General features: G+C 54.2%; 1 protein-coding gene across 8 annotated transcripts in view; it reads left to right on the top strand.

Moving 5' to 3' along the window:
- Positions 1-21,278, top strand: part of SMARCA4 (SWI/SNF related BAF chromatin remodeling complex subunit ATPase 4) — an 87,860-nt gene that overhangs the window by 10,758 nt on the left and 55,824 nt on the right. For 7 of the 8 annotated variants that reach the window (XM_087425449.1, XM_004442639.3, XM_087425448.1 and 4 more), the window contains exons 2-11: positions 5,470-5,722; positions 7,832-7,964; positions 8,764-9,168; positions 9,428-9,526; positions 10,483-10,741; positions 13,166-13,292; positions 14,086-14,259; positions 15,533-15,706; positions 16,888-17,055; positions 17,173-17,223. In XM_087425449.1, the coding sequence (XP_087281575.1) occupies positions 5,501-5,722; positions 7,832-7,964; positions 8,764-9,168; positions 9,428-9,526; positions 10,483-10,741; positions 13,166-13,292; positions 14,086-14,259; positions 15,533-15,706; positions 16,888-17,055; positions 17,173-17,223 (1,812 nt within the window). In that variant the 5' untranslated portion in view covers positions 5,470-5,500. The remainder of the gene's footprint in view (positions 1-5,469; positions 5,723-7,831; positions 7,965-8,763; positions 9,169-9,427; positions 9,527-10,482; positions 10,742-13,165; positions 13,293-14,085; positions 14,260-15,532; positions 15,707-16,887; positions 17,056-17,172; positions 17,224-21,278) is intronic. The other variant, XM_087425445.1, reaches the window with a different exon arrangement.

Genomic DNA, 21,278 nt, shown 5'->3' with positions numbered 1-21,278 from the left:
CATAGTTTAGAGTTTTTATGGAAACTTCATCACGTAAGCATGATCGATTAACTCAGTCTCCTGCCCCTCTCCCCTCTCTGGAGGATGAGGGGTGGGGCTGAAAGTTCCAAGCTTCTGACCATGGCTTGATCTTTCTGGTGACCAGCCCCCGTCCTGAAGCCATCCAGGAGCCTGCCAAGAGTCGCCTCATTAGAACAAAAGACAGTCCTATCTCCTGTCACTCGGGAAATTCTAAGGGATTTTGGAGCTCAGTATAAGACGCTCCAATACCCTTCTCACTTGGGAAATTATAGGGCTTTTAGAAGCTCTGTGTCAGGAACTGAAAGCAGAGACCAAATATGTATTTCTTATGATGTCACAGGTAGACAGAGATTTCTTAAACAGGACCCCACAACCATTAACCATAAAAGAACAAACTTGATAAATCAGACGCCATTAAAATGAAGAACTTGTCTTTATTCCAAGGCACCTTTAAGAGAGCACAAAGGCGAATCACCTGGCAGATGGCTGTTGCAACCACGTTTCCCCAATAAAACGTTAGCAAAGACGTTTAGCGAGCCTTCACAGAAGTGGGTGTCTCCATGGCCAGTCCGCGTATGGAGGTGCTCATCACCGTTAGTCACAAGGAAATGCGAATTAAAGCCGTGATAAGAGATGATTATACACTCACCAGAACGCTTACGGGTTAAAGACTGACAGCCCGAGTGTCGGTGTTGATGTAGAGCCCCCAGAACGTTCGCCCACTGCTGGGGGGCCACGTTTGGGGTCGTGGGCCTGATTTGGGAGACTGGCAAGATCCACCATGGCTAAGTTTATGCCTTTCTTGTGACCAGCAGTCCACTCCTGGGTACCCCAGGAAAGTGAGCACCCACAGCCGCCAAATGACATTGTTCCCGGCAGCTTTATTCACGCCAGCCCAGACCTGGTACCATGATGTGCGTGACCAGGGGCGTGGTCACGTGAAGGAGGGTGAATGCCCACTGTACCCAGCAGCGTGGATGCCGCTCCCAGAGGAGGCAGAGGACACTGCCGGCTGATTCTCTCCTCAGGTGCAGTTCAGTGACGGGCAAAACTAGTCCGCAGTGATAGGGTCAGAACAGGGCTCCTCTGGGAGGGTGGTCTCGACTGGCAGGGGGCCAAGGGCGCCTTCTGGAGTGTTGCGGGTGCTGTCTGCTCTAGGATTCATCAGGCTTTATATCTATGATCAGGCGCTCTTGTGCCACAGCTCAGTGCAAGTAACTCAATGAAATGCCCCTCCTCAGTGCTGCACTGATGGCCAGAGAGCCGGTTCCGTTTCCTGTTCTCCCGCCACCACGGGACAGTTCTGCACTGTGGCTGCACTGTGGGCCCCCTTTACTGTCACTCCCTGCGTGTGTCTGAGCTTTCAGTCCAGAAACGAGTTTGCTGACGGTGGCTCCTTCATTGCAGCCTGACACTTGAGAGTGGCTGCCTCCGAAGCAAATGCCATTTATTTATTATTTATTTATTTTATTTTTGCTGATGAAGATTGGCCCTGAGCTAGCATCCGCCGCCAGTCTTCCTCTTTTTGTGTGTGAGCCGCTGCAGCATGGCCACTGACAGATGAGTGGTGCAGGTCTGTGCCTGGGAACCAGACTCGGGCCGACAAAGCGGAGCGCGTGGAATGTAATCACTAGGCCACCGGGTCTGGCCCGAAAGTGCCATTTAAATAAGCAAGTCATGAAACCCTGTGCTTCTCAAAAGCGGACGTTGCCATATTTTGGCACAAAAGTCTTTTTCGGTGCCCTCCAGTATCTTTGGTGAACTTCGGTGTGTCGTTGATGAAGTTGGCGCTTCTGAGAGTAGAGGCAATTAATTCCTGGAGGTACCACGGGTTTCGATGGGAAGAAGAGGGAAGGAGGTCTGATGCTAAGTATAAACTGCCTTTAGAAGAGCCTTCATTCTGAAGACATCTCCCAGTGTTGGCTGTCAGCATGTCCGCCTTTACATCGGGAGATGATGCTCCCTGGGTGGCGTGGATTGTATTTTGCTGTCAGTTTCAGTTGGCTTGATTTAGAGTAGAGACCTCTGGGTGAGAAGGAAACCGTGAGCTGCCAGATACCACGGAGTCCTTAAGTATTTGTGGGACCGTCGTCTCTCTTCCCACCTCACTGCCACTGTGGTGCTCTGTGGGCCCAAGAGGGGAGCCCTGAGGAGCCATCGTCCGCCACCTGGCCACGGCCATGTCCCCGTCCACGTCATTTGGCTTCCCACCTGTGAAGTATGGCTGCAGGTGTGTCTTCTCCATAGACAAAGCCCTGGACCAGAGGTTTCAGGCTCCAGCATCAACATTTTAGTAAAGGAAATTCAGGGCACAGACTACTGTCTCACGGCAGAGACTGGGGCGATGGCCTGGGATCAAACAGGATCCTGTTTCTGTAGCAGAATGTGTGACTATTCACGCAGAGCTGAATCAGGTTGGATTTTGCTTCCAAATGAATTTGTCTCAAATTTATTTTTTAAAAAGGTTTGATTTTCCCTGAGCTTATTGGTTTTGTGTTTGTGGGAAAGGGATTGTCAGCAGACACCAATTCTCCCGTGCTCTTTTTTTTTTTTTTTGTGGTGAGGAAGGTTGGCCCTGAGCTAACATCTGTGCCAGTCTTCCTCTGTTTTGTATGTGGGACACTGCCACAGCATGGCTTGATGAGCAGTGTGTAGGAGTGTGTAGGTCTGCACCCAGGATCCGAACCCGTGAACATTGGGCTGCCGAAGCGGAGCATGCGAACCTAACCACTACGCCACTGGGCGGGCCCCTCTCCCATGCCCTGGTGAGCTTGATTTAAGGTCCAGCACGGAGGCTCCTTGAGCTTTGGAGGAGATCATGGACGCCCAGAGGACTGAGGAGCGTTCTCTTGCACATTCAGGTCTGTTTGTAGTCAGGCTGCTGTTCCTTCTTTTCAGGATCGGCTGGAGTGCCAGCCACTGATCCCTCGTCTGCCGAGGTTTCTGATCCTCTCTGCTCCAATTATTAAGTCATAAAATTGGAACGAGGAAGTTTGGGCTTTTGATCTCTTATCTAGGAAAATATTAAATTAAATCTTTTATTTCCTTAATCAAGAAAATTTAAAAAGTTCCTGCACTTCTTAACAGAATTTATCTTTGCAACCACAAGTGCCCAGTAAAGTTTAGGGGCAAAGAGATTCATTCCAGGATTCAAAAAGTCCACAGAGGGCCGGCCCCGTGGCTTAGCGGTTGAGTGCGCGTGCTCCGCTGCTGGCGGCCCGGGTTCGGATCCCAGGCGCGCACTGACGCACCGCTTCTCCGGCCATGCTGAGGCCGCGTCCCACATACAGCAACTGGAAGGATGTGCAACTATGACATACAACTATCTACTGGGGCTTTGGGGAGGAAAAAAAAAAAAAAGGAGGAGGATTGGCAATAGATGTTAGCTCAGAGCCGGTCTTCCTCAGCAAAAAGTGGAGGATTAGCATGGATATTAGCTCAGGGCTGATCTTCCTCACAAAAAAAATAAATTAAAAAAAAAGCAAAGCAAACATTTAAAAAAAAAAAAAAAGTCCACAGAAACAAAAACCAGCTTTGTGACATGCCAATGAGAGAGGGACTTCTAGATGGCTCGGGATGAGTCAGGACAAGGGAACCTGGTGGAGCCACTAGAATTCGTGTTTTGAAGAATATTAAGTGATAAAAATGATCGTAGGTATGCTTCTCTGAAGGAAAGCTTGCCTAGAATGTGCTGAGCGATTCTGTTGAGTGTGTCTGTCTGTGCATGGAACAGCCTAGAAGGGACGCACTGGAGTGTGGCTGGGTCCCAGCGGCAACACCAGGGTGGCTCTCGATTCTGAGGGGGCCTCCCCTGGATGGCTTGGCTCCCTCCTCACGGTTCTGGGGGGCTCTGAGTGTCTCTGAGGAGCCCCTTAGCCCTCTCTTTATTAAATTAAAGAGACTTGTACTTCAGGCCCTATCTAACTACATAGCAGATTAAGGGTCACATGAACACTGAACCCTTCTTATAGAAAGTAGTTATAAAATTGATCAGCTCACGGTCCTATCATGGCAAGCGTAATTTACCAACGTCATTGGAATTTTTTTTAGCTTATTTATGGATCTTGTGGAGGCTCTGGGTCATAGGTCTGGGTATCAATCTTTAGCTTACAGCAATGTTCGTCAAACTTGAAACACTTAAATATCACTCTCGAAGTATTTGAGATATCAGAGTGCCATTCTTTTCTTTTTTTTAAATTTTTTTTTTTTGCTGTGTAATTTGGCTTTATTAATGACCATTAATATACTTTTTTTTCCTTTTCTTTCTTTCAGTTATTTTATTGAGGTCATAATGGTTTATAACATTGTGTAATTTCAGGTGTACATTATTATATATCAGTTTCTGTATAGACTGCATTGTGCTCACCACCAATAGTCTACTTTTATCCGTCACCATACATAAGCGCCCCTTTACCCCTTATGCCCACCCCCCACCCCCTTCCCCTCTGGCAACCACGAATCTGTTCTCTCTGTCCATGTGTTTGTTTATCCTCCACATATGGGTGAAATCATACGGTGTTTGTCTTTCTCTCTTTGGCTTATTTTGCTAGCCGTAATACCCTTGAGGTCCATCCATGTTGTTGCAAATGGGACGATTTTGTCTTTTTTTATGGCTGAGTAGTATTCCATTGTATACATATACCACATCTTCTTTATCCAGCCATCAGTCGATGGGTACTTGGGTTGCTTCCACATCTTGGCTATAGTGAATATAGTGCTGCAAATGAACGTAGGCGTGCATAAGCCTCTTTGGATTGTTGATTTCATGTTCTCTCTGGATAAATACCCACTAGTGGGATAGCTGGGTGGTATGGTATTTCTATTTTTAATTTTTTGAAATCTCCACACTGTTTTCCATAGTGGCTGCACCACTTTGCATTCCCACCACAGAATGCCATTCTTTACGTAATACTTCTCTTTAAATGAGCCTACTTTTTAAACTGAAATTCATTGATTTTAAAGGAAACTTGGTCTCACTGCCTTAAATGGAAAACCAGTGTCGCTTGCCCTGAGTCTGTGTTTGTGCTGAGTTTAGGAAGGTCCAGGCAGATGCAGTTGCCAGCAGAGGCTTTGAGCCTTGGTCTTGGTCTTTTTTGTTGAATAGGAAGATGAGCAGGTATGAGAGCGGGTGAATCACCACCACCCGGAGACGTTCTCTTTGTTGTGATCAGAAAGATAGTGAGGGCAGCAAAGCCCCAGGTGGGGCAGAATGACCTGGTGCTGGGTCTGGGTGCCCCCCCCTGAGTCCCTCCTTCCTCCGGGGCTTGGATGTGATTTCATGTGCCTGACGTATTCCCTCCCCTGAGAGGAAGGGAGGAGAAAGGTCTGGGTGGCGGGGCGTTGCGTGTCAAAGGCGCCAGCTCCCCGTCAGATAGTGCTTCTGACCTGACTGTGTGTGGTCCTCCCGCGCCAGCCATGACCCCCAGACTGACAGGGGCTTCTTTCCAGCAGGAGACCACTGTCCGCAGCTCCCGTGAAGATGTCCACTCCAGACCCACCCCTGGGCGGAACTCCTCGGCCAGGCCCCTCCCCGGGCCCCGGCCCCTCCCCGGGAGCCATGCTGGGCCCCAGCCCTGGTCCCTCACCAGGCTCCGCCCACAGCATGATGGGGCCCAGCCCAGGGCCTCCCTCAGCAGGACACCCCATGCCAACCCAGGGGCCCGGAGGGTACCCTCAGGACAACATGCACCAGATGCACAAGGTAGGGAGCCCTGCACCCCCTCGCACCTGCGCGCCCACTGCCCCCAGCCCCGCCCCCTGCACTGCAGGCAGCCTCTGGACCGCGGGCCTGCTTGGTGGAGGTGGCCTGCGGAGAGCTTCCACTTGGCCTGGCTTGGCTCACACGCCACTCCCAGGCCCACTGCCCTGACCAGTTGAGTCCACACCATCAGAGGCGGGAGGGTGAGGGCGCATCCTGGGCCCTACTGGGAGCCGGCAGCCGACCCACCCTCTGTCTCCCGTGCCTGTTGTTCTGTGTGGGAAATGTGGTCACGTTACCCTGAAATTATGTTTCGTTAATGAACAAAAACCTCCAGAGCCCTAAAGGAGGCTTACGGCCTGTGGTTTCCTCCACTCAGGCTGCTCTGCCCTCCCGTGTAGCTCACGGAGCAGAGCAGTGGGCACCCTTCGTCCAGCGCCATCCCGCACCCGGATGCCACCATCTAAGCACGTAGCTGAGCTGAGCAGGGTTGCTTTTCCCAGTGAGATGAAAAAACCTCTTTTAACACAAATAGTTTTTCTCTCTCTCTGTGTTCCTGGGAGGTGGCTGGAGGAAATGAAGATATACCCTCTTCCGTGTGTTAGCTTCTATGGGAAAAGGTGGCCTTTCCCAGCCTCAGGGACACAGGAGGCGCCTGTGGTAGGAGACGCAGGTGGGGCAGCCTGGCGGTGAGGGGCTCTGCTAAGCCCTCCGGCCCTCTGGTCAGGACTGCCCATGTGTCTGCTCCCCATCCCACTTAGCACCGCCCCCCCAACCCATCAGGTGTAGGTGGGGATTGTGCCCATTTTATAGACGAGGAAGGTCGCTCAGCGGGTCCGTGGCAGAGCCGTCTCATCCCTCCCGGCCCTCCCCACACGCCAGGCATGCGCACCTCCGTGGCCTCCAGCACAGCAAGGCAGCCCCCCTTCCTGCCCTCCCCATCTCCCGTACATTTCTGTCAACTTCAGTGTAGTATTTGTCTTGTGACTTCCCTCCCGGGAAGCTGTTGGTGACCACCCCCCTTCCCTCTCTGCCCATTTTGTTTCCTCCTGGGATTGCCCACACACACTCCACACACGTTTGACAAATGTCCATCAGATGCCTGCCATGTGCCTGGCACAGTGTTGGGAGCCTCAGAGCCGGGGTCCCGGGGTGGCGGGACACCCCTGCCTGCACAGAGCTCCCGCTGGGCGTGGAGGCAAGCCCGGTGGGCAGCACTTCCAGCCCAGGGAAGAAGAAGCGGAGGGCAGGCCCACATGCGGGGGTCTGGTCAGCATCCGAGGGCCCCACCCTTTCCCTGCACGTGCCGCTGCCCCCCGTGCTCCCAGCCAGGCCCCGTCTCCTCCTCTCACAGCGCACACTGCACTGTAGTTGACTCTGCCGAGTCACCCGTTAGACTGTAGGTTCCCGGAGATGTCCTGACGTGGACGTTAACCAGGGCCGAGCAGAGTACCGTGGAAGGGTTTGAAAGTGCCCCGTCACCAGCCCTTCCCCGAAGCGCTCAGTGCCGAGCACGAGGAGGGGACATAGGTGTCTTCCTTGTGCCAGGCTCTACTATGCCTCTTCGGGGGGACAGAAGCATGTCACAGACAGGGTGATCTCAGATCACCGAGGACGTCTGACTGTTGTTACCACACTCGCGGGCAGAAGTTCCTCTCTGTCCCTGATTTACAGGCCCCCAGGGAAAAGGCTCCCTGCTCCGAAGATTTGTGGTCACAGGGTCTCGTGACGATGAGCGGGGGCCCGGTGTCCCAGCTCAGACTGCTCCTGACCAGGAGCTGATAGCCTTTCCCTGTGGGATTTGACAGTCTGAAACTGTCCCCCTGCCTCCCCAGGCGGCCCTGGGCCAGCTGTCCCCTCGCCTGCCGACCACCAGTCTCCCTGGCGGTCGCCCTCCACTGGGTGGCATTATCTTATAGACCTGCTCTGACACCTCAGGTGTCAGGACGTGTCTTGCACCTCAGCCGTGTGCTCATGGTAGCGATTCAGTGAATGCCATGGCGACGTAGGGTGGGCATCCTCAGTGACACTGAGCTCTCAGGCGGCGCTTTGCCATGTCGCCTCCTTCCATCCACCGTGCTGATCCTGCCTTGTTGTTGTCCCCTCTTGCAGCCGATGGAGTCCATGCATGAGAAGGGCATGTCGGACGACCCCCGCTACAACCAGATGAAGGGCATGGGCATGCGGTCGGGGGGCCACGCCGGGATGGGGCCTCCACCAAGCCCCATGGACCAGCACTCCCAAGGTATTATTCCGCTTCTCTGCCTTGTGTCTGTCGGGAGGACCCCGGGAGTCCTGGGGTCATTTTCCTGGTGGAGTCGCGCACAGATGGAGTCAGAGAGGACCCGGGACAGTTCAGCCCCGTGGAGACCCTGCCCGGAGGGCTGTTGGACTTGAGCTTTGCTGGTGCCCCGTTCAGGCCGCCCTGTCTTGGAGCAGCCCCAGAAGAGCGAACACTGGAGGGACGGAACCGTGTTCAGAGCCGGGTGTAGACGAGGGCTGGGCGGAGTGAGCTCCTTGGGCCAGCAGCTCCGGTGCCCCCCAGGAGCATGTTAGAAATGCAGGCTCCTGGGCCGCACTCCAGACCCGCTGAGTCAGAATCTCAGGGCGTGGCCCAGGACTCGGCTTTAACAAGCCCTCCAGGGTGCTTTTCCGAACGGGGAAGATTGAGAAGCGATGGAGTAGATGGAGTGGGGGTCACGGGGTGGGCAACTCGGGGAGGAAGTGCGGGAAGCGGGCCTGGCCGTCCCGAGGGGCAGGAGGGCAGCCCGGAGAACGCCTGGCCCCGTGTAACAGCTCAGCGTTAACTGTCGGCAGCTGACTCTAGGGTGGGCCAAACCAAGCCAGCCAGGCCAGCCACTGGTCAGGCTACTAGTGGTGCCCTCTGGGTGCCTCTGGTCTGAATCGTGAGGACGAAGTCATTTGGCCATCTCCCGTCTCAGGGTAGGAGCTGGCGCAAGCACAGTGGAAAGATTACTGTCTTGGCCTTAAAAACCACTGGACGTGTGCTGCCGAGCGACCCCTGGATCTTTGTCTTCCTGCAGGTTACCCCTCGCCCCTGGGCGGCTCTGAGCACGCCTCCAGTCCAGTTCCAGCCAGTGGCCCGTCCTCAGGCCCACAGATGTCATCCGGGCCAGGAGGGGCCCCGCTGGATGGCGCCGACCCCCAGGCTTTGGGGCAGCAGAACCGGGGCTCGACCCCGTTTAACCAGAACCAGCTGCACCAGCTCAGAGCTCAGATCATGGCGTACAAGATGCTGGCCAGGGGACAGCCCCTCCCCGATCACCTGCAGATGGCCGTGCAGGGAAAGCGGCCGATGCCCGGCATGCAGCAGCAGATGCCAACACTACCTCCACCCTCCGTGTCCGCAACAGGACCCGGCCCTGGCCCTGGCCCCGGCCCTGGGCCCGGTCCAGGACCAGCACCTCCAAATTACAGCAGGCCTCATGGTAAGGCCGGCTGCCCACAGCCCTCAGATTGGGGGGGGGTCTCAGGGTGGACTGACCAGGGTAGAGGCAGCAGTGCCAGGCAGACCTGGGCTCTGCCTCAGGCGGGCAGGGCTGCTGTCATGATGAACACTGTCTACAGCTCCCCCCCTCCCTGGTGCCCACACCCAGGAGCTTGTTGGTGGGTGTGTCCCCTGGGGAGGGCCATCCAGGGCAGTGGGTGCAGCTATGAACGCAGGTTGCATTTTCTCCCTGTGTGTAGGTATGGGAGGGCCCAACATGCCCCCCCCAGGACCCTCAGGCGTGCCCCCCGGGATGCCGGGCCAGCCCCCTGGAGGGCCTCCCAAGCCCTGGCCTGAAGGTAAGTTCCCTCTGTCTTGGTGACACGTCTGTGCCCTGACTCTCACGAGCTGGCGCTGTGCAGACACTGAGATGAGCCTGCTCAGAGAGAGAGGGCCGGGCCCAGTCCTCGCTTCTGCCTGCTGTTGTCTTTGGGTCTCACCTGTCCCCGGTCACTTCCCAAAGGCTTGGGTTGGTTCCAGTCCACAATTCCTGCCCACTGTTGTCCTGTGGGTGGTGGTGATCCTGGGGTCTCTTTAAACCCGTAACAAGAAGAGAAGGATCCGAATGAACGAGTCCACTGTGACTCACACGGAGGCCGTGGAGAGGTGCAGTTGCAGTCGCAGACACGACCCTTCAGGACGTTGGGCCTCTGGGCCTGGAGGTCACGGTGGACCCCCTTCCCACCTGAGAATACCCCCCAACATCCTGAGAGGCAGGCAGGGCAACAGGGCGGCTCAGGGTTCCGTCTGCGCGGCCTCTGTGTTCAGTGTGCAGTGTAGTGGGCAGTAGGTAGTTGAGGGTCCCGTCTGTTGGGACTTGTTCGTCACTCTTGGAGCGTGAGGTTTAGTGGTGGGCATCGATGAGCTAGCCGTTCTTAAAGAGGATTTGGTAGGAACCGTGGCAGATTCAAGTCAGGAAAGTGCTAGTCCTGTGAGGCCGCAGCCCAGAAAGACCCAACCCAGGGCGGGCCCGGCTGAGCAGACTTGTGAGCCGATGCCTTGGATCCGTGGGGGCTTCGGGGAAGGGGCATGTAGGCTAAGATCTAGAGGGGGCTCGAAGCCTGAGGCAGGAGGGAGCGAGACCCCTGAGTGAGAAGCTGGGTGGCAGCTCAGTGAGAGGTGGAGCCTGGCCAGGCCTCGCAGTCTTGGGGACAAGTGTGTCTGTCCCCAGGGCAGTGAGCACCCAGCAAGCTTTTCGTTTCCACCCAGAGTTGACCCGAACTCACCGCTTGCCCCTGCTGCTTGCCTCCCCCAGGACCCATGGCGAATGCTGCTGCCCCCACGAGCACACCTCAGAAGCTGATCCCCCCACAGCCAACGGGCCGCCCCTCGCCCGCACCCCCTGCCGTCCCGCCCGCCGCCTCGCCCGTGATGCCGCCCCAGACGCAGTCGCCAGGGCAGCCGGCCCAGCCCGCCCCCATGGTGCCACTGCACCAGAAGCAGAGCCGCATCACCCCCATCCAGAAGCCGCGGGGCCTGGACCCCGTGGAGATCCTGCAGGAGCGGGAGTACAGGTGAGGCCTCAGGACCCCCAAGGTGCACCCCCCACCCCCACCCCCCGGGTCAGCTCCGATGTGCGTTGTGTGGTTCACAGTTCTAAAGGGTACACACCGGGAAATCACCCTCCACCTCTGTCCCCAGACTCCCAGTTTCCTGGTTGGTGTGTATCCCGCCAGAGAAAGGCTGTGTGTATACAGGCGGACAGTTACAAGTAGCCGTGTTGTCCCCAGATGGTGCATGGTGTGTGCACTGTGCCTCCCGGGGCAACATATCTTAGAGATCTTCTCCCCTCTGTCCAAAAAGAGCCTCTCTCTTCTTTCTTCAGGATGCGTAGTGTTCTGCCTGGTGGTTACATTGTTTAGCCAGGCCCCTGGTTGCGTGGATGTTAGATTGTTCCTAATCTTTCGTTAAAACAACGTCGTAGTAAATACACGTGCGCATCTCTCATTTCACACGTATGCATATATGTGAGAATAAGTCCTGAAAAGTGACATTGCTTGGAGACAGGGGATGTGCACGGGGAAATTGCATGGATTCTGCAGAACTGCCCTCCGCAGAGATTGTATGGGTATTTGTTGGAATGAAAGTGAAGTTTCTCCTCACCAGCACTGTTATTTTCCAACTTTTGGCTCATCAGCACTGAAAAGGCTGGTGGACCCGTCAGACATCACTAGTTGCAGCGGACCCTTGTCGGACATCAGTAGTTGCAGTGGACACTTGTCAGACATCACTAGTTGCAGTGGACACTTCTGAGACGTGACTAGTTGCAGTGGACACTTCTTGGTCTTCACTAGTTGCAGTGGATCCTTGTCAGACATCACTAATTGCGGTGGATACTTCTCAGACATGACTAGTTGCAGTGGACCCTTGTCAGACCTTGCTAGTTACAGTGGACCCTTCTTGGGGTTCTAGTTGCTGGCTGCTTTGCCAAGGCCTCCTGGGTGCCAGGCGCTGGGTGATATGCCTGGCACACAGTAGGTCTGTAATCCTCTATCCCACACTGCTGGGGGTGCCTGGGATTTGCCCCCGAGCGCCTTGCCCTTCTGTTTCCTCACTGCATTTATAGCTTCCTTGCTCGGGGCTGGCCTTGTTCAGTCATTGTAAGCTCCGTGCGGTGCAGGGCCGTGCCTTGTCCGCTGGGTCTCCCCAGATGCATCCATGTGGCCTGGTGACCATCTCAGAGTGCATCTCCAGTCGTGACGTGCCCTGGAGCTCCAGCCCTGTACCCAGGAACCTCCATCCAGCTCCGTCTGGACGGCTTGAAGATGGCCTGTCCAGACGTCCTCATGTCCCCTGCTTTTCGCTCCTGTCTCTGTCCCCATGCATCCACCAGCCAGCGGCTCAGTGGACCGCAGACCTTCCAGCCCTGTGACCCTTGCTCCCCCTCCCACATCCCCCATGTCCCCTTGGTGAACCCTCTCAGCTCCGTTCTCCCCACCCAGGAAATGTTGCCCTTCTCCCTACTGTTGACCCTGCCACTTGGTCTTCGCTTCCTCCCTGGCCTCCCTGCTCTCACCCTTGCCTGAGCAGTCTGTTTCCCACATGGCAGTCGGAAGTCTCTTTTTGCAGTTAATTTACCTTAGATCTGTTTCCCTGGTTAAATCCTGCCGCTGTCTTCCCGTTATCCATCCAGTAACCTCTTTTCTGTTCAGCCACTGCCCAACACTCTGTTCTCACCGACCCCACTCATGCTGTTCCTTTTTTTGTTCATGTAACAAGTTAGACTCATTCCTGCCCCAGGGCCTTTGCACAGGCTGTGCTCCCTCCTTGTGCTCATTTAGGCTTCGTTGCTGAGGTCACCTCCTCATAGAGGCCCTTTCCGTGCCCCTCCCCTCCAGCCCAGTCCTCGGAGTACTTGCCACCCTGGAATGACTGTAGATATTTAATTTTTCCAGTCCTGTATGTACTAGAGCTGTGAGCTCCATGAGAGCAACAAATAGCTCTGTTAGTCCTTCTACTGCTGAGGCCCCGCCCCTGGAATGGTACGGTCCCTGGCACACAGTAGGTGCTCAATAAATGTATGCTGAAGGACCGAGTATGGGGATTATCTCGTCTGAACTTCAGGCCAAGCCTGTAGGGATGCTCTGAGGTTTCCACCCTGTTTATAGAAGAGGCCACTGAGGCTCATGGGCTAAGGAGATTTTCAGGGATGCAATGGAGACCCTGGCTGCCTGACTCTGGAGGCCGGCTCACGCTGCTGAAGTGGTGTAAGCCAGCAGTGGCCCCTCAGATGTCCTGTTTGCTGTGCTCCCAGGTGCTGTGTGGCCGCCTTCCTCTGGATGTGTTCCATGCTGTGCTGACATCCTTTTCATGACTGGCGTCTGCCTCCCTCAGGGCTGGATTCTTCTCAGGCTCTGGCTTTAAAGAGAGGGAACAGGGGGGCTCCTTGTGAACAGGTGAGACCTCTCATCGCCTGTCTTTTCTTGTTTTCGCTCCAGGCTGCAGGCTCGCATTGCACACCGAATTCAGGAACTTGAAAACCTCCCCGGGTCCCTGGCCGGGGATTTGCGAACCAAAGCGACGATTGAGCTCAAGGCCCTCAGGCTGCTGAACTTCCAGAGGCAGGTGGGTGCTGTGCAGGCCCGTTGGTCTAGGAGAACGGCCCTCTTTGCCAGCGGTGATGCTTACAGTCAAGGAGCCGCTCGCTCGGCAACAACTAAATGTTACCTTGCCTGTTAAAAGCAGCAGTGCCCTCCCACGCTCGTCAGCTCACTGTCCCCTCCTTTCTCTCCACGTCCTGCACAGTGGTGGGACATTGGCAGGTCCCTAGACCAGTAAGTGTGGGTCTTCCCTAAGACAGCACTTGCCAGCTTGAAGGAGGAGACTTAAGTAGGTCTTTCTTTTTTTGCTGAGGAAGATTTGCCCCGAGCTATCATCTGCCTCCAATCTTGCTCTTTTTGTATGTGAGCCGCCACCACAGCATGGCCACTGACAGACGAGGGTTGTAGGTCCACGCACAGGAACTGAACCTGGGCCACGGAAGCAGCGAGTGCCCAACTTAACCACTAGGCCACCGGTGCTGGCCATAAGTGGGTCTGTTTCTGAGGGCGCTGTGCTTTTGAATGACTCGTAAAAAATATTTTGTGTGTGGTTGAGGTTAAGGCTAAGCTGGAGACCTGGAGACCTGGAGGTCTGAGAGGGCCTTCTGCTGGGTGTCCAGAAGCAGCCGTCCCCTGACCCGTGCTTGTCCGTGCCCGTGGGGGCCCACCAGATGCCCTCTATGTGCATTATTTGCGGCGTTTAGGAAGGACCTTCCTGGGAGCAGCAGTGCTCTGCCTAGCTTGCGATGCGTGATTGTGCGTGTCGCGTGGACGCGACAGAGTTGCGCGTCGCCAGCCTCTCCTCTTCCTTCCTAAAGCTGCGGCAGGAGGTGGTGGTGTGCATGAGGAGGGACACGGCCCTCGAGACGGCCCTCAACGCCAAGGCCTACAAGCGCAGCAAGCGCCAGTCCCTGCGCGAGGCCCGCATCACCGAGAAGCTGGAGAAGCAGCAGAAGATCGAGCAGGAGCGCAAGCGCCGGCAGAAGCACCAGGTGCGTCCTGGCCCTGGCCACTGGGCCTGTGCCCGGGCTCCTCACTGCTCACTCGCTGTCCAGTCTGGTTTGTGTTCATTCTAGGCGCTAGGAGTCCATTAGTGGACAAAACCAAATGTGGAGGGGGACATGCTGTAATCAGATGCACATATAGCGCGTTGGGAGGTGACAGGGTGTGAGCAAACGCGAAGTGGGGATAGACAGTGACAGAGGGAGGAGCTGTTTACGCAGGATGGTGGGGGAAGTTCAGAGACCCGAGGGAGGGAGGTGCAAAGGCCCTGGGGCTGGAATGTGCCCACGTGTTCTATGAAAAGCAAGGATCCCCAGAATAAAATGTGCAAGGGAGAGAGTGGGAGGAGGTGAGGACAGGGAGGTGACGGGCAGAGTGAGCAGGGCCGTTGTGGGCCGAGGGGACGACTTGGGCTTTTGCTCTGAGTGAGGTGGGAGCCGTGGAAGATTCTAGGCAGAGGAGGGACTGGTCTGACTTAGGTTTTTACAAGATCAGTCAAGGAGACCAAAATCTCTACTGAAGTAGGATTTGGGCATGATTCTGTGTATTGTTTGCTCGTTTGTATTTTCTAAAATTTTTTTCCAGTCAGTATCTGTTACAGATATAGTTTAAGATAACAAAAAAAAGTCAACACTCAGCGTTAACCACTGTTAACATTTTGGTGTATGTCACTCTAACCTTTTTTTCTCTATACATAGAGTAATCAAAAGTTAAAAAGCTGCCTTTAAAAAAAATATACGTACACTGACCTGTTTTTAAATATTGTTACAGCCTGATTTTTAATGTCTGCATCGTCTTCCATCGCAGCACGTCCAGCATCTGTAATTTATGTAGCCATTTCCTTGTTTGCAGACCTATTCTCAACTTTCCAGTGTTAAAAATAACACTGGGATAGGCATTCTCGAACTTGAGTTTTTTGGCCAATCTCTGCTATCTCCATAAAATGAATTCCCAGTGGTGGAATCACCTGGTTGGAGGGTGGGAGCATTTTGAAGCGGTTAACGTCCTGTGCCAGGCTGTCCCAGCGAGGGTGGCCGCCCCGTGTGTTGTGTACGAGGCTGGGCCCTTTGCACCACGCGGTCGCCAGCCCTGAGTTTTATCCTCACATAGAGAACGCGGAACCTCATAGGCAGACGGTGTCCCGGTAGTGTTTTGATTACGTCCTCTTGTTTTGAGATAGGCTACCTTTCGAGTTTGTCTCCCTCGGGGAAAGTTACAGCGACTCCTGTGGAGTCATCAGTCTGTTTCGTATGCCTCCTGCAGGAATACCTCAACAGCATTCTTCAGCATGCCAAGGATTTCAAAGAATATCACAGATCCGTCACGGGCAAAATCCAGAAGCTCACGAAGGCCGTGGCCACGTACCACGCCAACACAGAGCGGGAACAGAAGAAGGAAAACGAAAGAATCGAGAAGGAGAGAATGCGGAGGCTCATGGTAAGACTCTGCCTTCATACCTGGTCCCTTCGTGTGTGCCCTGGGTGTCACAGGCCCCAAGGACTGATCATCCAGCGTTACACTGAGGCATTTTGCTGCTCGGAGTTAGAGATGAGCCAGAGAGAAAGAAAGGGCTTGGGTTTGGGCGTCAGAAAGACCTGCCCTCAGACCTTTGCCCGGCTGCTCCCACCTTGAGAGTGACTGTGTGACCTCTGGCTGATTAGCTGGCTGCCCTGTGCTCTTTCTGGAAGATGGAGATGGCGCCCCCTCCTGGCCATGAGAGCCACTGATGGTGTGATCCCCACTCCCCACCCCCACCCTTTGTCTGAGCTGGTATTCGTGGATGGTTCTCTAATTGGGTGGATATTGACAGCAGCTCTTTGCCAGGCGCGGCCGTGTGTACGGGGGCCACGGTAGTATGAAGGGTGCAGTCCTGCCCTCGGGGGGCTCGTGCTGGCCCTAGAGAGAAAGATGCCCGAGGGAAACACACAGGACAGTTTGGGCTGGTGGAAAGTGCACTGACTGAAGAGAATGGAGCAGGACGAGGGCGGAGTGGGGAGTGGTGGGGTGGTACGGGAAGGGTAGGTGTGACCCACGAATACGGGTATCTGGGGGAAGCACCTCGCAGGGAGAGAGGAACCAAGGGCAAGGGCCTGAGGTGGAGAAAGCCAAGTGCAGGGCACAGGAAGTGGCCCCTGGAACAGTGTGGTGCAGGGCAGGAGTGAGGTCAGAGTCCCAAGGGTGGGTCATGGGGAGGGCTTTCGATTTAATTCTGAACCTGAGGGGGAGCCGTCAGAGGCTTTACACTGGGGAATGTGATGTGATCCGCTTTATTCTCCTTAGAAAGCTGGGAGAGGCTGTGCTGTGGGAGTGTGCGGCGTGGACCAGGTGGAGAGAAGGGTTTGGATTTGGGACGTGAGAGGGGACGTGTCTTGCTGTTGGCCTTTTTAAATGGCTCCTGGCGGGACCCTGTCTGTGCGGCAGGTCCCCGCGGGGCCTGGCGCTGGGTAGGAGTTGGGGAAATGCTGAAGGGGAGTCGATAGTTACGTGAAGGGCCTACCCGTGGCGCAGCAGCTGGTTAACAGCGACCCCCGGTGGGCGTCTAGACCCCGGGTTTGGCTGCCGTGGTGCTGAGGGACAAGTGCATCTTGCACGCCGGCCGTAACCGCACGCTTTTGCAGGCGGAAGATGAGGAAGGGTACCGCAAGCTCATCGACCAGAAGAAGGACAAGCGCCTGGCCTACCTCTTGCAGCAGACGGACGAGTATGTGGCTAACCTCACGGAGCTGGTGCGGCAGCACAAGGCCGCCCAGGTCGCCAAGGAGAAAAAGAAGAAAAAGAAAAAGAAGGTGCGCTGGGACCTGGACGCGTCCCCAAGCGCCCCTCCGTGGGACCAGAGTGGCCGTCCTGGCGCGTGTGCCTCGGCCTCCAGGTCAGGGAGTGACGGTGTCTCTCTTTACTTGCAGAAGGCAGAGAACGCGGAAGGACAGACGCCTGCGATCGGCCCCGACGGCGAGGTGAGGAGGCAGGGCTTTCTTCCCGTGGAAATGCCAGCTCCGCCCTGGAGCGTAGGTCTCTTTCATCCTTGACATTTTTTTCTGTTTAAATTACGAAAGCCGTGTATGACAATGGTAAGAATCCAGGTGTGTCCCCTACCACACACCCCACCTGCTCCACGATCCCGCTCCCCACAGGGCACGTTGTTAACTATCGGGTGTGTTTCCTTCCAGACCTTTTCTGTGCACGTGCCGTTATTTTTGTTTCTCCTTTAACGTAAATTCAGATCACAGGAGAGGTGCAGGAACAGTACAGAGATTCCTGCGTGCTCGTCACCCAGATTCCCCGTTGTCGCATAACGTCGTTTTTTCCTGAACCAGTTGAGAGTCAGGTGCAGACACGAGGGCCCTTTACCTCTGTATGTTTCTGTGTGTGTTTCGTAAAAACAAGGTCATTCTCTTCCATAACTGTACAATGACCCAAACCAGGAAAACAGCATTGTTGGGATACTACATTCTGATCCGCAGCCCTCACTAAGGTTTCGCCGGTTGTCCCTGAACGTCCCTCACAGCAACAGAAGACCGCGGGCCATGTGTCACGCCCAGTGGTGCTCCCCGCCCCGTCTCCCTTCATCTCGAGCCGCCCCTTGCTGCTTCTTTGCCTTTTCTGGCTTTGGCGTTTCTGCAGAGCACAGGCCTGGTATTTCCTGCAGTGGCCTTCACCTTGGGCTCGACTGATGTTGCCTTGGATTAGATTAGATCAGGGTGTGTTATGTGTCTTTGGCAGGAAGACCCCGATGTGACGCGGTGTCCTTCCCAGTGCGTCACGTCAGGAGTGCCCGGGACATTTCCTCCGTCACCGCTGACGTTGGCCTTGGTCCCTTGGTGTCCGCCAGGGCATCTCACTGTCAAGTTACGGTTTTTCCTTTTGTAATTACTGAGTAACTTGTGGGGACCTGCTGGAGACTCTGTAAACGAATTGTAACGTTGCACGTCCACTCTCTAGTTTCAGCCTCCCCTGACGGTCTCGGCCTCTCTCAGTTTCTGCTGAGATGGTTGCCAAAGGGTGACTTATTCCGCCATGACCCCTTCTGCGTTTATTAGCTGGCTTTCTACGGGAAGGAAAAGCTTTTTCTTCTTTTCTGTTTGGCCCATGAGCCGTAGTTTGCCAACTCCGGGGACCTACTCATGGGTTCTTACTTAGTCTAATGGATTTACTTAGTTTAATCCTTTACTATCATCATTTATTTTGATGCTCACATTGTTCCGGTTTGGCCGCTAGGAGCCTCACACTGGCTCCTGCGTCCCTGTGACGTGTCCCCGTCGTTCTTTGAGGGGCTCCTGACTTCCTTGCACGCCGAAATGGCCCACGCTCATCTTTCCCTCCCCGAGCCGTGGAGTCAGCCAGTTCTCCAAGGAGCCCTGGTTCCTTTTATCAGACAAGAGTGTTTAGAAACCGAGATCTAGGCGTGCTCGTTGCTACTAATCCCCCTCAGCGGACAGGCCTAGGAGATGGGTGTTTGTGCACACATCTGCGTTGCTGGTTGTGTATATGAACCACCTTGAGGTCACACCGATACCTCCACTTTTGGTCCAGTCCCACAGGGTTCTGTCTGTCCTTCTTCCTCTCCATACTTGTGACAGCCCGGAACCTGGGTCCCCGTAGCCACGACATAGGTTCTTATCTGCTCAATCCTAGAACACGGAAGTGCATTCAGAGTTGCTAACACGTACCCCTCTGCACAAGGAGCCTCCTTGCTAGGTTCGGGGCCTGTTGGGATCCTTCAGCTTGAGGGTCTGTGCTCCAAATACTGGGCACAAAAGTTACGTGGATTATTTCTCCCCTTTAGAGCCCCCGTTAGTGTGGTTCTCCCCATCCTTGTTGGTTTTATTTATTTACTCATCATTGATTTATTTAGTATATGACACACTAGCCTGGTCCCAAAAGTCAGAACCATACAAAGTGACCCCTCAGAGAGGGGTTGCTGTCCCCACACACCCGTCTTTTCTGCAACGTTCCTGCCCACCTCCTGAGGGCATCCGTTCTCACTTAACGCGCTCATTATGCACCACATTAGGTCACGTACACTTACCTTACTCCTTCTGATGGCATTGAAATGTAATATTTCTTGTACAAAAAATGTAAATGCTAACATGAAAAGTGAAAGCCCCCATGGCATGGTGCCTGCTCTCTCACAGGCATGCACGTTGATCCCTGGCTGATGTCTTCTCTAAACTTCCAGAAATCTTTATGCTTCTGTCCTCTTTATTTTGTTTTGGGACCATTTGGGTTAGTCTAGACATTAGCTAGACTTTTTCCAGTTAGCAGAATATCTTGGGCCACTTTCCATAACCAGCCATTACTTGTGTTTTCATTTTATTGCGTTGATGTATTAGAATCTATTTTGTCATCCAGGTTGATAGCTATTTAAGGCCGTTTCCCACTTGCAGCTGTTACAGAGATCCTGCACTGAGCAGCTCCGATGCCCCACCGTTTACCTCCTCCCCACTGGTGGTGATTTCTGTGGTCTCCTTTTTCCCTATTGCACACATTGATGTAATGAGCCTCCTGGCACATTACATTCTGCTGCTCTCTCAGTCAGCTCGGGCTGCCATAACAGAACACCACAGCCTGGGTCGGGGGCTTAAACGACAGAGATTTATGCTCTCACAGTCCTGGAGGCTGGAAATTCAAGATCAAGGTGCAGCAAGGTGGTGTCCTGGTGAGGGCTCTCCTCCTGGCTTGTAGACGGCTGCCTTCTTGCTGTGTCCTCACATGGGGGAGAGAGAGTGAGCTCTGTGGTCTCTTCTGTTTTTCTTTTTTCTTTTTTCAGGGGAAGATTCGCCCTAAGCTAACATCTGTTGCCAATTTTCCTCCTTTTGCCCTCCTAAAGCCCCACTACGTAGTTGTGTATAGTTGTAAATTCTTCTGGTTCTTCTATGTGAGCTGCCTCCACAGCATGGCTGCTGACAGATCAGTGGTGTGTTTCCATGCCCGGGAACCAAACCTGGGCCGCCGAAGCAGAGCACACCAAACTTTAACCCCTAGGTCATCAGGGCTGGCTCTGGTGTCTCTTCCTATAGGGGCACTAATCCCATCATGAGGGACCCACCCTCATGACCTCATCTATCCCTAATTACCCCGCAAAGGCCCCATCTCCAAATACAGTCACAGTGGAAAGTTGGGGCTTCAGCATTTTAATTTTGAGGGGACACAAGTCAGTCCATAGCAGATGCACACTTTTTCCTGTAGGCCGGATTCCCAGAAGTGAACAACTAGTAATGAACTCAAATACATATTTATTACATGGGATTTTATTTAAAATGTTATCTTAAATTTCTAAGGAAGAATGTGGGTTGGCATTTAACTACAGTATAAAGCCTTTGGAAGACCATTTGGGGCACATTCATATGGCAGGAATGTGCAGTTCGGGGAATTCTGTTGGGTAATCGCTGTGGCCACTCCTCCTATTTGTTAACAGAAGCATCCTCAGCGATGGCTGTCAATTGTCCTTGCTTTCGGCCAGCGATTCTCACCCTTGGCTGGACATCGGAATCACTGAGGGAGCTTTTAAAAGACCCCAGGGCAATTGAATCAGAATTCTGGGGGTGGGGAGGGTGCAGGCATCAGCACCGTTAACTGCTCCCATGGAGCATGTGGTGGTGGAAGTCGCCGACTGAGCCAGTCTACAGAGCCCATTCATGTGGCAGGGGGTTGCTGTCACCGTCCATGGTGGGCTGCTCCAAGGGGGAGATCGTACCATGCACAGAGACTAATCTCGCTGTACCGTGAGGGCCGTGTGGACCGTGACCACTTCAGAGGGAGTAGGGGGAGGTTTGAGTTCCGGGCAGATGCAAACAGAGGTTTAAACCAAGAGCATCATCTTCATCCTGAAGGTTTTCTCCAGGAAGTTTGAAGGGGGAAATGTTTTTCCGAAGTTGGTATCTCAAAATGAGAAATTGAGGAATTCCATATTCATTGCTAAGAGCAAGTTAGCTGTCTTATTTTTAAAACATTCCAACTAGTTATTTTTCAAAAAAGAATGAGGACCTTTCATCAAGTCAACAAACACAGT

The sequence above is a fragment of the Ceratotherium simum genome, chromosome 39 (assembly GCF_057802395.1).
Source record: "Ceratotherium simum simum isolate JZ-2026a chromosome 39, ASM5780239v1, whole genome shotgun sequence".
Classification (NCBI taxonomy): Eukaryota; Metazoa; Chordata; class Mammalia; order Perissodactyla; family Rhinocerotidae; genus Ceratotherium; species Ceratotherium simum.
This window is presented reverse-complemented; position numbering and strand designations above follow the sequence as displayed.